The sequence below is a fragment of the Amblyomma americanum genome, chromosome 1, assembly GCF_052857255.1.
Source record: "Amblyomma americanum isolate KBUSLIRL-KWMA chromosome 1, ASM5285725v1, whole genome shotgun sequence".
NCBI classification, from domain to species: domain Eukaryota; kingdom Metazoa; phylum Arthropoda; class Arachnida; order Ixodida; family Ixodidae; genus Amblyomma; species Amblyomma americanum.
The window spans coordinates 241163699-241181597 of NC_135497.1; the positions used below are offsets into that span (position 1 = coordinate 241163699).

General features: G+C 42.1%; 1 protein-coding gene across 1 annotated transcript in view; it reads left to right on the plus strand.

Moving 5' to 3' along the window:
- The window catches only part of LOC144114825 (importin-4-like), a 123396-nt gene that overhangs the window by 24341 nt on the left and 81156 nt on the right, over positions 1 to 17899 (plus strand). Inside the window, exons 8-11 of the mRNA XM_077648809.1 lie at positions 3086 to 3151; positions 5227 to 5328; positions 10760 to 10843; positions 16514 to 16660. Coding sequence (XP_077504935.1) covers positions 3086 to 3151; positions 5227 to 5328; positions 10760 to 10843; positions 16514 to 16660 — 399 coding nt within the window. The remainder of the gene's footprint in view (positions 1 to 3085; positions 3152 to 5226; positions 5329 to 10759; positions 10844 to 16513; positions 16661 to 17899) is intronic.

A 17899-nucleotide genomic window follows, 5' to 3' on the forward strand; every position in this document is an offset into this window, starting at 1 on the left:
GTGGGTGGATGCGACAGTGAAGTTTGCCACTTGCGTTTCACGAAGATGGTATCCACTTTGTTATTTTCCTGTTGTTGACAGCTGAGGGAAGCAAATATTCACTACCAAGCACGCTTGAGGCAGCATAAGACATCATGCCAGTTTCTTTGGACGCCCGAAGCAGAAGTTTCCGCTGGTGTGGGAACGACAGTGTTTTGGTGCTTTTTTGCCTTACTGGTGCAGTAAGCTGCTACGGGGTGTGTCTGATCCTTTGATTTAATTGCACATTGCCACTGCTAGAAAGGTAGACATCTCTTGTCATGCCTCCTACATGGCTCGAGCTCATATACGCATAGTTCTAATGCTTACTGCTGAAGCAATGACTGCCTGCTTTTCAGCAATAACTAGTGTAAAGTGGGATTTTGAGCACTGCAGTGAACGCATGCGTTTTTTCTGTGCCCTGGTGTGTGCATTGTAAAGCCCTGCTCTGGTCCTAATTTTTTATTGGACTGGACCCGGAACCAGCAGAGCCTTTCATTGCTGATGCAGGTTTGCCCTGCGTTGCAAACCAAGCGTGTGGCTTTTATTTTTTGTATGCACAGCATGAGACATGGTGATGTCTTGATGCCGAAGAGATAGCTGAAGTGGTAATATTCAATGTTTCAATCTGTTGCAAAAATGCTTGTTTCGTGTCTATGGTGACGAATTGTTGCGTCGATTTCGGCAGTGCATATGAGGTGGCAACCAAATTTTCCTCACCATTTTCGATTGGTTGAATGTGCAGTTTGAACTTAATTCTTGTGTACTCGGGGAAAAGGATCTAAAATATAATATCTCTCAGCATTGTCACACTTTCGCATGAGAAAAGACTGCAAAAGAAAAGCACTACAAGCGAATGAAAGCTAATAAGAATCAAGCTAGGGTCGACAGTTCTCGTTTCACCTAAAGGCATCCTGCAAGTGAGTACTACTGTTCAAACTGCCGATACCAAGGAGGCAGTGAAGAAAAACCATCTGACAGACACTGTAGCCAAAAATGTGACGAAAAGAGAACAGGGGGGTTGGGGCGGGGGCTAGAAAGGAGGAGGGGTGCAGAAGGGGTGCACAGGGCAACTATTTATAAATAGGTCGAAGGGTGCTGGCATGTTGGACACTGGGCTGCTCATAGAACAGGAAAGAATTGAGGATTAAGCTCCCCCATGCGGCCCCCAGATTACAAAAAAACTTTCTTTTTTTTTAGAGTCGTGAAAAGGCTCCCGCTCCATCATGCACACGGAATGCAGTCGGCCCTGCTAAGTCAACAACTCCATACAAGCTTCCGCTGCATGTGTGCAAGGCGTGTTTCTGATTTGTGGCACCAAATATTCGGCACTCAGGGAGTGAAATAGGCGTGTGAAATGCAGTTCTGTTTTTTCTTCGTGTTTGCAGTACTTTAAGTGGAATAACATTTGTTTATGCACTCTGATTTCAGCAGTTCTAACCCCCCCCCCATCCCCCCCCTTGATATCTGCACAGCATGAGGAATCCTTTCAAGCGGATGCTATGATTTCCTCTAAGAACTTCTGGATAGGGTTTTTTCCCAATAACGTCCTGAAGTTTCAGAAGGGTGTGCACTGCAAAATGGCTCACAAGTTAACATTCTTCCACGAACGGCATTTCCTCGATCAACAACGCAGCGGACTACAGGAGAATAACTAGGTGCAGTATTAGCACTCCCTATGCCTACACAGATGTGCTCGTGGTGTCCGCACGCACCAGCCTCAAGCGAGTACACTGTGCTGGTTTCTCAAGCCTTCTTCAGGCAGGGATTATGTGCAGTGCAGACAACATACTGCACGGCAGGCGTGTCCACATATCGTCATGCATACCTGCTCTGGCTAGATGAAGACAGCCCTGCCCTTATATATGCCCCAAAGTAAGCCCAAGAGGCTGTTGTAAAGGGATTGATAATGGCAACTCTCCTCTGGATCCTTTTTCTGCAGGGCAAATCTGTATTTGGAGCCCATTCCAGTCCCTTTTCGGGAGAAACTCGCTCGGTCTTTTCAAAAACACTCGATTTTTCATGCCGCAAAAAGTATTCATAGTTGCCAGTTGCCTCCAATGTGTTCATGCATACTCACGGACGCGTCATTGTCAAGGCAAACTCATTATTGTTACATAGGCACGGTTGAAAAACGTGTCTCGTCTTGCTGAGACACTCATCATCTCAGCAGCAAGTGCAGAAGCACACGTGCATAGCATTGGTTCGGGCCATGGAAGATTAAGTGACTACTTCCTTCGAGCATTGAAACTGAAAATTGGCCAAAGAGACCGACAGAGCCCCAGGTGGCTCACCACAACATATGTGCGACGTAAGCTATTCTAGAGGTGAGTGAACGTTAATGTAGTGAGTGGACATGAGCGTAAGTGAATGGTTGTATGAGTGGACATGTGTGTGTGAGTGAGTGGTTGTGAATGTGAGCGGTCATGAGTATGAGTTTGGGGGAGGGGTTATTGGTGTAAGTGGACTTGAGTGCGGGTGTGATTGAGTGGTTGTGGATGCGAGTGGTCATGACTGTGAGTGAGTGGTTGCGAGTGGTCATGAGTTTGAGTGCGAGTCAGTGGTTGTTTGTGAGTGGATGTGAATGTGGTTGAGCCACCTCTCATGCTGCAGAGGTATGCCTGCCAGTCATTAAAATCACATCATTGTCATCTGGCATGCAGTCTTATTCTTAGCTTGCTGCCAAGTATCAGTATTGACTGTTACTCATTGATTGCCACTTCTCTGGCATTAGTGGCTGAGTCTGGGTTATAAAACTTCAAAAGAAGAACCCTGTGGCACATTCTGAATAAGTGTTATCCTAATGTTTTTAACAATTTTTTTTCATGAATTCATGTTAGAAAATTGGGAGTAGTAGTAAATTGTGGTTGGTGGTGCATAAGGAAAGTAACTGTGATGCAGCACGTTTAAATATACATTTGACAAAGGCTAGTAGCACCTCAATAACACAGAACAAGTTCTTCCCAGACTGTTTGAACTTTGTATATGTTTTTGTGGTTCAGAAAAATCTTTTCAAAGGGCATCGATTGCGTCTCTGAACTTAGGTTTCTTTTATTTGGCCACACAGAACTGTTTCCAAGTGTTGATCCCGTACGTTCTGGAAGTCATCCGGCGATTGGTGAAAGTTAGTGAGGTAAGTACTCAATGTTCATGTCTTTGCTATTGTAATGTTGTTGGAAATATGGAAGTGCAAAGCACATCAGTTTTGCTATAAGCTATCTCAATGTTCTCTGTCATCTGTTGCCCATGTGATCCTTTTGTCGCATTTCTTTTTAGTTTTTGTTTGCATTCATATGCTTTTGTTTCTTCCCAACTTTAGTGGCATCAGTTTGGTTTTTAATAGCAATGTCACTGGTTGCAGTCCTATCTGTGTTTAACCCTTTCTGTACCATGCCCATTGAGCTCGGGTCACCGGTGACCCATAGATAATGTGCACTATTTCAATGCTACCAGTAAACTTGCCGACTTGTTACACTATCAGTTATGCAGTCCAAGAAGTCAACTTTCAATTTCGAAGTATAACTGCTACGAAGCGGTGAATTTTTGCGTGGAACTGAAGTGTGCTCAACTTTTCTTAGCCAGTAGGGAAAACTCCCTGAGATCCGGACCATCTTGCAAACCACCTTGTGGTGGTGGCTTTTTTGGCTGTAGCAATAATATTTTTGAATGCTAATAGAGGCAGTGAGCCCCTCGATGATGGCAGATAGTCTAGTTTTAATTTTGACAATAAGACGAAATCAGCCCAAAACATCAACTGCTGTTCGCTGGGGAGCATTGTTTTCTACCTGCTACCACAGTACTAATTTTTTCTGGCACCTAAAGTGTAATAGATATGATCAGAGTACTTTGGCCACTACTATTTGCCATCTATCTACATTATGTAACCAAGATTTGGTACTGCCATCTCTCAGACGCAGCTGTTCTGCTCGGAAAAAGAGCCTTCCCCTTGCATTGACCTATGCAGTGAGGGCAGTGGCACCTGTGCGGTGAAGCAGACATATGATGAGATGTAACAATGTTATTGGGTTCTTTTTCTCAACAGCAGCAATAATTAAGATTTCAGTCCACCCTAATAAGTATGCCTGGATGCTAACCCTAAGCAAACAACCTCGAAATAAATCTGATGCCCATAAAAAAGGCTGCCAGTGCAGAGGCGTGTCGTCCAGTGCCTTGCTTATTTCCAAGAACCTCGCTGAGCTCCTATGATTACATCTCTACTGGAGGTTTGCGAGCTTGTTTTCTGGTATCCCAGGTTATCCTCCACAAGGCATTTTACTACTCTTCTGGGCTTACTGGGTGTCTGCATGTGTCTTTAAACATTGAGGAACTGTTTCGTGCAGTGACACGGGAGCCTTGGTTAGTTTTTTTTTTTTTTTGTAGCTGAAAAAATTATTGGGGTGCAACTCTGTTTTTATGCATAACATTTGTCACGTTGATTCAAAACATTTTACTGCACAAGGTACATGTTAGTCAGTTTTTTTTCTTTCATGATAGGTATTCGTATTTCTAGGTTTTGCTGTCATCTTCTCTAGATTTTTCCAGTTTACAATCTTTCTTGTGGATTACAATTCTGCATATACTCTTTTAATGTCTGTCATTCAGAAGACCATTGGTGTTGGTACATGTGTTGTTACTTTCCAGCATTTTTCAACCAAAATATTTTGATAAAAATAGCTTTTATAAGGCCTTAAAAATAAAAGGCTGCTTTTATGAGGTAGTACACATTTTTTTTGTAGCTCGAAGTACTTGTCAGCCAAAGCATTAAAACTTTCAGGTGCGTTATGCAAAAAACGAGCAACATTTTATATATTTCAGTTTTTCTGGAACATTTTTTTTCTTTTCGCGTTATAAGCTGAACGTCATGAATTTTACAATAATTTTCAGCAATGTTTGTATTAGAAGAATAAAATTTCACATTATTGCCTAATATTTCTACTTTAATTGGTTACTTTCAAATAGTACATTTATTTGGCTACATTTTGATGTGCTGCTCACTCATGTAATTTACATCATTTTTCAGTGAAAAATAGTTAAAAGAACATACAAAAAATGCCCAGTTTTCTCATGATATGGAAAAGTTAATGTGCTCAGTCTAAAAATTTTAATGCCTTTAGTAGGAATAAGAGCTCCTGTCTTTTGTGCTGTTTTGCCATGAGTATGAGCTAAACATGCGTTTTTTATTCTTCTGGTGTATACTTTTGGGAATAGGAGAAGGCAACAGAAGCACTGGAACTTTTTGATGAACTGATCGACTCGGAAATTTCAATCCTCCTGCCTCATATTAAGCCGCTGATTAAAATGTGCCTTGAGGTATGTTCTTCTTTTGGTGATATTTGCTGCCAAGTTTTGTTTTTGCCTTGTGAAGTTTTTGTCTTCACCTGGTTGCTACTCTGAATATTCGGAAGGAGATGAGTTGGTAGACTGGAAGCCTGTACGGTGGTCTTCCATGGCCATGGTTTCAGAAGCTTCGTAATGAAAGCATTAGAACTTGTTCATGCCTGAGCTCGGAGAGAAGACGTCTACCTTCTTAATATACTTTTGACATCGAAATGCAAAAGAGAAATGCAGAAGGAAGAAAAAAGAAAACAGCTTAGAGATTGACCAGTGTCAAATAGAACAGTGTTAAACAGTGTTATGACGGTAGAACTGTGCATGTGTAGAACTGTGTGTGTCACTGTTTTGTTTGCTGTTTGCTTAAGCTGAATCATCGTGGAAGAGTTTGTTGCAATTTGGCTTTTGCTGATTAGCTTTTAAACATTGCAAATCCGCAAGGTTGACACCCAGTGAAATGTTTGAGCATATATTAAAAAAAAGTAACTGCAATCCATTGCTTTCTCATAGCAAATGCACTTAAAAAGGTTTCTTTTTGGCAGAAATTGGGCCTTGACAAAGTGGTGAATGTTTCTGATTAGCCAGTTAGTGTTCCATATCATTGTGCCTTTTTTTGAACAGTGACCTTACTGCTGCCATCATGTTTTCAGCCATACCTGTAATTCTTGATTGTGAGTTGTGAGCTTCGTAGTTTCATTGCTCAGTCCTTCATTTAACATGGGGATTATATTTTAGACAGGGGAATGATGGAAGCTACATTTCGAAAGCATGAGCACGTCCTCTTGAGTCTTTGTGCAAGATTATTCTCATAGTGCAGGAAGTATAATGCTTGATGCCTGAATTTAATTTGTGTGACAGTGTGCATTGGCCACAGGGCAAATTTTCTTCAAATTGTTGGCCTTTTGCAAAACATTAGTTCATAATAATTAGGTCATTCATGATTCCCCATTCTTCAGCTGTCATGTTATTTTTCATGCGTAAAATGAGAAAAACAAAACAGAAGCAATAATTTGTGCTCTAGGTGTTGAAGTGCAACAATTTTGCAATATAATCTTCTCCTGGCACTCCTTGCGTCTGAGTCTATTTTCCTAAGTTCAAAGCATTCTTTGAGAATATACAGGAGTAGGAGTAGGAGCTCTGCTCTTTAGTGCAGTGCAATGAACCCTTTTCATAATTCAACTAGTTGGATTCACCACACTGTGCTATGCCCTAGTAATGGCCTCACTGGCCATCTGTAAAACAGATGCAAGTGCTTAACAGGCGGATATGCTATTGTCACAAGAAGCACATTGTCATGTTCCAGTCATAAAGCACAATTAGTAGGTCTATATTCTGTTTTCGAAATTTACAAATCTGCCGTTAAACTGTTGCGTATCATGGAGGTGAAGGTGGCATAACAATTACTAAAGAGTTCTCTAGTCTGCAGACATCTGGGATACACATGCATTCATTAAGCAAGGAGCAGTGTAAAGGGCTTGTAGTCAGTGCTACAGGATGCTGACAGTACATGCATCTGCATTGGTGCCTCTGTTTTACATGACATCTAGTTGACTACTCACACTTGCACCCACATGGAAGTGTACTCTTTTGTGTGTTCTTGCTCTTTAGAAGGAAATACGCTAGCTTGACTGTTGAGCCTAAGACCTTGGTTAGATGGCTAGAGCAGAAGAAAGAGATAGAAAAACTCACTTTATTTTTTTTTTGCATAATATTAGGCACTGAGGATTTCAGTAACTTGTCATATTAGTGGCAGCTGATCACCTGTTGTGCTGATGCCAGTCAGGCACGTCGGAAGGATGGGGGAGAGGTGAGAGGAAGGGGGGGGACTGAACAGTGGCTGGGCAGAAGAGGTGGTACTCCAAGTTCATATGAAGGGAACAGCGATTGGGGCATGAGGGGTCTGAGCATAGCTAATACAAGGGGTGAGGAGGGTGTTTGCCTGGATTTTATGAAGGATGTGTAATTGTTATGGAAACAAAGAATAACTGCGCAAAAGGACGGGACAAGACAGAAGATTCACACGAGACAAGCGCAGACTAAGAAGTTTATTGCACCAACGCCTCCTTCCTTCGACAACAAAGCGCATGCGCACCAACTGCAAAGACAAAATCCATAATCATCACGTCAAACCAAGAAACTCCAACTCCTTGCGGTACAGGTATATGGAAGCCTCGCTAACACATTTTTCAGGCCCTAATCTCGCGATTTCCAAGGCTTCAATAACGTTGTTTTTTTTTGTCCCTCGCGCGTCCGATAAACCAGTTGTTAGTCTGCGCTTGTCTCGTGTGATTCTTCTCTCTTGTCCCGTCCTTTTGCGCAGTTATTCTTTGTTTCCATAATGTCGTACCAACTAGCCCCTCACCATACTCTTTTAGATGTGTAATTGGTTTATGGGGTTTAACGTCCCAGAGTGACTCTGGCTGTGAGGGACGCCGTAGTGGAGGGCTGTGGATAATTTCGAGGGGCTCCTTAAAGTGCACTTACATCGCACAGTACATGAGCCTTTAGTAGGGGTGTGCGAATATTGAAATTTTCAAATACGAATATGAAGAAAAAATGGCTTCGAATATCGAATATCTGGTCAGCACAAAAAATAAATTCAGAAAAGATAAACAAGCAAACATTGTTGCTCATATTTTTTTTTTTAATACTGTATGGCCTTTGCAACTGAAATAAACAAAACTAGACTGCCTGAGCACCGTATAAAAAAAAAACATGATGTGCGCAGAAATGTATACTACTTTCATTCATTCATTTATTAAGTCCTCAAAGGCCCCATTTAAGGGGTATTACATGAGGGGTGGGCGGGGAGTACGGCAGTTATGACAAAAAAAAATGATTTTCGATGGCAGTCTTGAATTGTTGAAGATCTTCAAGGGAAGCGATAATAGAACAGCATAGCAGTATCCAACCTGTAATGTGGTCAGGCAAAACGAAATCCATAACATGACAAGACTGGAAACAAAAATAACACGATGGCTAGTAAAACCTTATTTATTCGGAGTTCAAATAACCAACAGAAATGCCTAGGTAATTCGAAGGTTGACATACAAAATGCCCCGCAGCCCCGAAAAAAAAGAAAATTACTGAAAATGCGGTAGTCTTATGAGGTGGCTCTATCATGCAAGCACCCGTAATCACGTGACGAGCACCGAGTTTCGGCGTGCTGGAAGACATCGCGAACACAAGCGAGATGGGAACGCACATTGACGTCGGAATGGCGAGACTGCTTCTAAAAAGGAAAAAAAAAAATGACCAGCGACGCGTCAGTCAGCGTCTGAAAGCGGCACGGTGCTGAGATTGGACTACTGGTGAATGCACGGGCCGACAGTTGCAATTGCCACGGGCGAGTGTCGCCCGAAGCTCAGAAACCAAAACTACACGGCCAGGTTATTTTTTTTGGCCTAGTAACAGGGACCCTCTGAACATTGTCAAGCCTGCAGTTATGCCCACTTAAAAGGTGCATGGGTTACAGTGCACCATGCAATAGGCGGGATTTTTACAGGATCGCTTGCCCTGTTGTTACACCTTGACTCGCCCCTTCGGGAGCCTCACGCAAATTTCTGCAAGTAGGTTTTCCCGCATAGCGTAGTTGACCAAAATAAGATGGCGGTGGTCACGCTCAGAGAGTTAGGGTGACAGAACGAATGGGATGGGTGTGGGCATTAATTAGATGACATATTACGGAAGGATAAAAAAATAAACGCGCGTTGCAATTGTTAGAAGCGGGTCGTCCCCCATGTTGTTCGCAGCACGTGTGGTATGTGGGAAAGCCCACTTGCGGAATTGCGCACAAGATGAAGCCTAGCGGCATCGGAATGCGAACGGTCCACGCGATAAACGATGGGGAAGAAAGAGAACAGGGCCTTTATATTGTTTTCCTGAAACTTTAAACCCTATATTCAGATAATTTGCCCAGATACTGTGCTTTTGCCACAATCAAATTTATGAAAGTCGGCGCGGTATACGATCGCTGCCGAGTATTCAGGAACTTCAAAATATTCGGAAATTCACGAATATCATTTCTTGAATACGAATATGAACCGAATATGAAACATATTCAATTCGCATTCGAAATTTCAAATATTCGCACACCTCTAGCCTTTAGCATTTCGCCTTTATCGAAATGCAACTGCCACAGGTGGGATAGAACATGTGTCTTTCGGGTAAGCAGCTCTGCATCATAACCACTGAGTCACCGTGGTGGATGAAAGATGTATAATTCAGATACAGTGAGGTCAGGGTGGAGTGCAGGAAACTGTTTGCTTTTCCCAATTGAGAGACAACCACTAAGAAGCAATTATAAAGTATGAAAAATTTTTGTTCTTCATTTTGGCATTCTTTGTCATCAGTTTCCTTGATTTCAGCTTTGAAGGGTACAAAGAAAGCAAGCATTGTGTGTATGAAACTAGGTAATTGTATTTCACATGGGTTGTAGTGCTTTGCTCAGTTTTGTTTTCTAGTATATGTGTGCTATGCATTTACTGTGCATGAGCTCTATTGATATGCATGAAAAAACTCAGTCTTCATGTATATTTGGATGACGATTTGCTAGATATGATTTACTGTTACTGAAGTGTCTACACTGAAAAATCACACGTGTAGGAATTTAAAGAGACACTGAGGACAACCCCATCAAATTTTTATTCTTAGTGAAAGTGATTCTGTCTGTTTCTGAGTATGTTGACATTTGTCTGGCAGCAGAAGACACATTTATAGCTGAAAAAATTGTATTAAAAACTTGCCCACCACTTCAAACTCAAGACATCTACACCGACACAGATTTTGTGATTACCGTTTTGAAGTGAATGGCGGTGTAGCCTAGCCTCTGGGATCCGCACCCAAAAGACTGACAATGCATTGCAATTTATTTTGCAAAATTTCGCAGTGATGCTGGCATCTGTATTTCATTTTTTTGGCCTGCTCTCCCTTTTAAAAGCTCCATTATCAGTGAAAGTAATGTCTTTGTCATTGGATGCAGTAATGTATTGGTACAGTCAGACTTAGTTTGTCCTCATTGTTCGTTTAAGTACATATGATTGTCTTACATACAACTATATCTGCACAGGTGCAGTATTCTTTTTGTCTATCTGATTCTATCATGAGAGTCTGCTTATCCACTCCAGGCAACACACCAAAAGTGTGCGGAATAGGACGAGAGCTGCATTTAGGCAAAAGAAAGCGTGACGCTACCACCGTGGGGTCTGAAATAATTTTTGTGCCATTTTAAATACAAATACCTGCCAAAGAAGCAAGCTCTAGGCTTCTTTTGCGAGCACTGTGGATTTTACGCTAGAATATTCTAGTATTTTTGTACAAGTGTCTGACAGTAGACCTTCATTGCATACGCGAAGCATGGTTCTCAACTGACTTGGGCAAACAGCCAAAATTAGTAGCTTTATCTTTTCAGATTGCCAGTGACTCCAAGAGTGGCGATGTACTGCGTGTGCGAGCCATGTCTGTCCTGAGTTGGATGATCAACGTCAAAAAAAAGGTTTCTTTTCTGCGTTTGGTTACTCTTGCAATTGCTGAGTGGAGATGGTGCTGAGACATGATTATCACTATGCAAACTCTGGTAAATCTTTTGCAGTAACCTGTTTCCACTGTGTAAATATTTTTCGACTAGTTAGGAGCATATCAACATATATTCTTAATCATTTATTGTTGTTCTTGTTCATCAGACAACTTTTGTTTGGGTAGTGTGTTGTGGTTTATTGAAAATTTTCTCTCTTTGAAGTCTTGCTTGAGGCATTTATTTCTATATTTGCTTCCACTTGGCATATTTAAAAATGTGTCATGATTAAATAAAAGTGTATGTAAAGCTCACTGAATTGTGACTTCATTAAAATAAATTTGAGTCACAAGAAGAAAGTTAGATGTGACATAGGTGGGGAATCTACAAGGGGAAAGTTGTATTTCATTAGACCATCATGTTCTTGCCAGTACAGTTTGCATTTAATTTCTGTAATGTTAAGTTTTCTTTACTGTGTTTACTGTGTATAGTATGTATGGGCCCTTTGTTTTTTGGTAAAACCCAGTTTTTCTCGATTTTAGTAGCCATACTTGTTTATACCCCATGTCTTTCAGAAACATATTCTGCCTCTGAAAACGGCGGATATGGGCAGTTTATGAAAACTAGCACCTACCCTTAATCCCATTTAAGAAAAGTGTGCATGCATAATTGTTGGTAATCTAACCCTTATCACTCTCCTTAAAAGAACCGACCACTGACCAAAACATGTCATGAGATAATGGCGGGAATGAAAAGATCTTGCCTCATATTATAAGAATTGAGCACTGCAGTATCAAGGAAACTAGGGCTTATAACTTTAATTTGGCATTCAAAATCGCATAAAACAGCTCCTTGTTGTGAAACCCATCACTATCAGCGTAGCCCACCACATGACCGCATCTCGATAAAGTATCACTTATTTGTTTTAAGTGCACACAGTCTTTTTTTTCTTTCAGGAGTGTTTGTCATGCTGTATTACCGTTTAAACTCGCTCCAATGTGCCCTTCAGTGAAAAACAACACTCCCTTCCCATCGTCGACCATGAGCTTTTAGCTTCTGTAACTAGATAGCGTTACAGTGTTTTGAATTTCTTGGATGGAGCAGCAACCACGGTCTACTAAATCTTGCGTCAGCGAGGTATACATCGCTGTGCCGTAACAGCTTTGGGTGTGGAAACTAAAATTGACTCTACTCTATACTAAATATACCTTATTACTGTCTGGTGGGTGAAATATATTATCAGTATTTGTCTAAGCTTTTTTCCCCACGTGCGATTGCCATCGCGCTCACTGATGACGGTTTCCTGCATCAGGATACATAAGAAAAGGTGCATGCACTGATTTAAAAATTCTTGGTAAAAATTTTCTACAGCGTTTCCAACAAAACGATAGGATCCAGCACCTTTGACAGCAAGCTTTCTGTTGTGGCAAAAAAAAAAAAAAAATGGGTTCTTAAAAATCAGTGTTTGGTCCCCCATAGTCTACTTTAGCACCTGGTGCTCGAAGTGAGCAGTATGCATTAAAGGTCTCGGTCCACAAGACTGGTTGGGATAACTGTGTGAAGTGCTACTTGTTGCTAGTCGATGCTGCTGTGTTGTGCATCCATATAGGACCTATGATGCTGAAACCTTTAGGGTGATAAGGTTAATATGATAATGGTGATCAGGCTTTAGGAGTTAGTGCATGGAGATGTCCAACAGGTCCAGGATATGTGTGGCTGTGCTGCAATTGCACACATTAACAATATCAGGTAGTTTTTGGAAACTACAAATGTAACGTTTGGTAGCTGACATTTCCTTGATGTAAGTTAGCTTTAGCCGCTTGTTTGTCAAATTGATGTATTTTGTGCCTTTCAGTAAAACAGGTGTTAATATTTTAATTCCACAAATACAGTCGAGCCCACATATAACGCCCCACTTAAGACGAACTTTTGCTTATAACGAATGAGACCTGCATAACCATCAAAATATACATTGTTTCAGTGACACAAAATCACACGTATAACGAATGTCATTAAGCCCTGCTGATCGGTTACAGCGAACGGACGGCGTAAACCCAGCGCTGCGATGCGAGATAACCTGCCTCTGGCCCCTTTGTGCGCCCGCCACGTGTTATGTTTTCCTGAGCCTCATCGCAGGCGAACTGCCCACCACCGTTTCGTGCCGCTCTGAAGCGAGCTACCCTTTCTGCGCCGACATGCCTTCCCCGCCCCTCCTCACAACTCCGCTCCCCTCTCCTCACTCTCTTGCTAATCCGCGCGTGGCCTCCACGATCAACCGGACTGTCGCCAGTGCTGATCGCGGAGACCACGCTCCGTGAAGCAGGCCTTCCGTGGGAGCCAAGAGGTGGCTGCACTGACGCTCACGGACACCTCTCATTGTTCTCTCCTCTGGCACTGTGCATCTGTATCTTTAGCTTGATTGCCACCTGTACACGTTGCACGTCTACCCCATCGCGCGCTTTTGTCACTCTTGTTGCGGTGCGAACGTTTCGTTGGCTTCGTTGAAATCTTGGGCCCTGGTTGTAATTCGGGATGCCGGACGGGAACACCATGTCCATTTCCATTGTATTCAGCGGTAGAGATGATGAAAGCGGCCTGGGCGGAGGCGATGTCCACTGGTGAGCGGAGCTCCTTCCCCAAGGCTGGCTTCGTCGACACAGTGTCTGATGCCGAGCCTGATACTTCGGAAGATGACCAGCCGGCGGCGATTTGTGGCAGCGCGTCGTCGACTCTGACATGGGGGGTCATGGTTGGAATGATTTTATTTCTGTCGATGACGACGCCGACACCGCTGAACCATGCACGGACGAGGGCATCGCTTCTGAAGTGTGGGACGAGAGTGACGCGGAGGAATCAGATGAGGATGAGGAGAGCCTCAGACAACTTGTCGATGCCAAGGGCCTCGGCAAAGAGCATACTTCTGCTTTAAATAAACTGGAAACCTCCCTCATCGGATCTGCACTGCAAAGAGAGATGTCCATCACGGACTTTTTCACAAAGAAAAAAATTTGTGTTTTGACAAGCAACTGTCTTTAAAGCTGTGGCCCACTTACTACGAACTTCGGGATGTAACGACCGGACACCGCATGATGATCATGTTCGTTATAAGCGGGCTCGACTGTAACAGAGAAACCTGAAATACCCTAATTGTGTAACAAATTCAAGAAAAAGGTGGTTTCTATTTAGTTTTTTGGCACAAGGATTAGATCTTCATTATTACCCTTTGAATGTAAAGAATATAAAATGAGGTAATCAGGGGCCCTTTGCATGTTTTTTTCTTGTTTTGTATGCCACACATATGCACGCATGTGTGCAGGTACACGCGCTCACTGATGGACAGGGAGACGAAAGGGTAAAGAGAAAGATTGTGCCACATAAGTTCAATAACAATAGGTAAACACTCCAGGGAAATTATTTTTTGTAAACTGAAGTCATGTTGCTGCCTTAGACATCAGTATTTTTATGCTGTTTTCCAGAAAGTTGGTCTCATAGCCGTCTGAAAGTTTTTCAGGTGTAATAGTAGTTGTTTGGTGTGGGCTAGTTGGTATATATTCAAAATTTGAAAGTTTGGTTCAAAGGACAAGAACAAAGAACACAACACAGGACTGATGCCAATTACCAGCTGAAGTTTACTACCAAGTGGTTGAACAGCCACCTCACATGCGGGCGGTGTGGGGTTCGATCCCCAGCGCCGCCGGGCACCCACCGGTGATACAATGGGTACAAGCTTCCCCCCTGGCCTGGTGCTCGACTTGTCAGGGGTGAAAGGCTTGGAAAAAAAAAGGTCTTTGACACCATCTTGCGTAATCGAAAATACCTTGTGCCATGTCGCTCTTTGGCCATAGATGCCCTTGCGCCATAAAAATCCATAATCATCATCATGAAGTTTGCTACCAAGCCATGCCTTTTTAATGAAGCCAACATGTCACCACCATTTTTTTTTTTTTTAGCAGAATCACGCTACTATGACGCTGTATCAAAGGTGCATGCATTAGGCAGAGTCACATGGATAGTTAAATTGGTAACCATGCCTAAAGCGATGTGTTTTTCCTGCAACTACAGCTATCAGCCAATGTCGTCAACCCATTCAGTTAAAAATAAAAAAATATATATAAACTGACAATAAGAAATAAGTGAAAAATTATAGATGAGGAATGAAAGCATTCTGATCATTAAGGTCGCTACAAGGTGTATAAGTAACTAGGAGTGAAGAAAATTTTTTATTTGTTAAACTATTGGTATAGAAGCTGAAATCATAAGACTGGCAAGTATTTTACTAAAACCCTCAAATCAGTGATTGCGAATACTTTTTGGAGGTGCTGAAAAATAAATAAAGCCTAACAAATGTCAATAATTCCTCAACTATCTGCTTAGAAATTCTAGCTCATTGCGATAAAGAAAAGGATATTGCAGGCTAATGCATGTCCCCAGGTTGGCTGAATAAATAGGCTTTGATGATCTTTCGCTCAATCCTGTTGCCCGCTCTGTTGAAGAAATTGTTATAGAAGCCAGGGTGACTGTTTTTGCAACGATTGCAATGGTCAACCAGGTGGCCTCCCAAGTTGTTGCACAGGAACAAGTTGTGCTCTCCAGTCCTTTCCTGTCTGTTCTATGCATATTTTATGTAACCAAGAGGTACCATTTATGCTACTCATGAGGTGAATTCTGTGTATTTTATCTTGTTTTTATTAGTGCACTGGCTTCATTTTCGTTCATTGAGTGCGCAAATTTTTTCTAACATGCACTGAGCCAAAATCACCACATTAGCACTGTACCTGCCAGACTCCTTCAAATTGTGTGAAAGCCCGCAATAACACATTGCTTGTACGGGATTTTTTTTTTCTTGTCTGTTTATCACATCGATCACGTGAACTTATAGCTTTCTTCGGCAGGTCCGTGCACCCTTTTGGGAAATGTTGACGGTGACACATTAGCTGTATAAAAATGCTTAATGGGGGACTTGGGTTTTTGAGGTGGAATTTTTTTTTTCTCTAGAGCAGTGAAATTTGGTGCGCTTACTGGAAAGTGCACTGAATGCTTAAATACAAGATTTCACTGACATATCTCAAGTAGTTTTGACTTAATAAATTTTTATATTCTTCATTGCTATCCCAAACTTGCAGAAAGCCTGGCAGGACAACAAAACAGGATAAGAGTCTGCATTTAAGTTTTACTCAAAGGAAGGATATATGCAGTGACATTCACCAAAAATCTTTAGCGGCTTAATATTTTTCTGCATAGAATGTTAAATCCGCACTTGCATAATCCAATCACTGTCATAAAATACAAAATCTGATGTTTTCTAAATTTCAATTTTTGTTTGGGTTTTCATGATTTCAAAGCCGCGCCCCCCTTAACTTGGCAATAAACTTCAGTTGACAGGTGGCACCAGTTTTGTGTTAAGTATTCTTCGTCCTCATCCTTTGCACCAAGCTTTCAAATTTTTTATAGCTTTTTCTCAGACTGGCAGAATTTCAGAAATTTGATATTGGGGCATCCGCAGGCACATTGTGGCCAAGGAAATTGACTAAAGTTGACTGACTTTTTTTTCCTGCTGTTACTCTCCTTGTGTCATACATAGTATAATCATAGTCACACTGCTTTGTGCAGTAAAGGTTTGTGCAAACCTCATCCATTATTGGTTTTCTGCAGACAATTGTGAAGCACAAGCTCATCCCCGAGATTCTGGAGGTGCTGTTCCCCATCATGGAAGAAGTGTCAGCTGGTGACCTTGACTCTGAGAACGAGGATGAGGACGATGAGCGATATTGCCAGTCTCCGTCCGCCTGTGCAGCTCAGGTAACGAGGCATTTCAGAGGAGTGTGGAGAGGCATAAACATTCCTTGTCACTCGTCACCTTATTCTCTATCTTCCTTGCTCACACACTAGGCTAGAGAGTTGGGCACCTTCCAACTAATTCAGAGTGTAACTATCATCTGCAAGCATTTACCGACCATTGTAACCACAAAAAACAAAGGCTTCTTTGCTTTCTCTTTTAATCTAGAGCGCACATTGAGTGCGCTTTATGATAGAGAATACACTAGCTTGTGTTGTTTGGTAAATTCAGTGCAGCAGAGCAAGAGTGTAAATAGTGTGGAGGCTTTGCCTCCTCGCATGTTTTCTGCTAGGTTCACGTCTGCTTGCATGTTGCACGTCACAATAAATGCGCACATACACAATGCCATTGCCCTAATTGCTACGCTCTGCTTCATGTTGGAGAGGTAGGAGGCAAAGGGGGGCTTAGTAGACCACAATTTATGCAAGATTCTTGTTGCTTAAGGTGCAGAGCAGAGCAATTTGGGGAATTCCATCATGCTTGGACCTTTCCATCGTGAATGATGAAGTGTGCAGCTGGGAGCAAGTGTAGTATGTAACAGGCAGTGGGGAGTGCCTCCAGACATAAAACAGCTGAACTCGCCATACTGTGACACCGGTTGTGACACATGAGCAAGGGCCATATGCTCATGTGTTAACTCTTGTAGATTGCATAATTGTATAGCTTGCCACTGTATCTACTACTACTATCTGCACTTCTGTGTGTGGCAGTGTACGTTCCGAGTGCGTACCTGGGCTGGGCAGACATTTAGTGTCTCCACGGTTCATGTAGTCTCCATGCTTTACCTGCTGACTGCATGGAAGGTGATGAGCGCACTTTAATGTGCGTAGTTCATGTGAACTTTTTCAAAGTTGAAGAATAAAGGTGTCTCAGCACTTGAGTGCTATGTGGATTTAAAACTTGCCCAATACCAAGTCCTAGTTTTTGAAAACAGTTGTGTCACTTTCATATGTATTTTCATTGTCAACTCCATATTTTACCCTCAGAAACTGAAATAAGTCTATCAAGCCAGCGAGAGCAATAGGAGGGAGTTAAACTTGGGCAAAGTGAACATAGGGAACCTTGAGCCTGACTTTCTTGTTTCTCCTGATAAAACAAGCTCATTGAATGTGTAAAAGTCGAAGCAGCACTTGTGTGGATGAAGCAATGTATATGCCTTACTACACGATCATCAGTGGAGCTGTGTCTGCAATTTTTTTTTT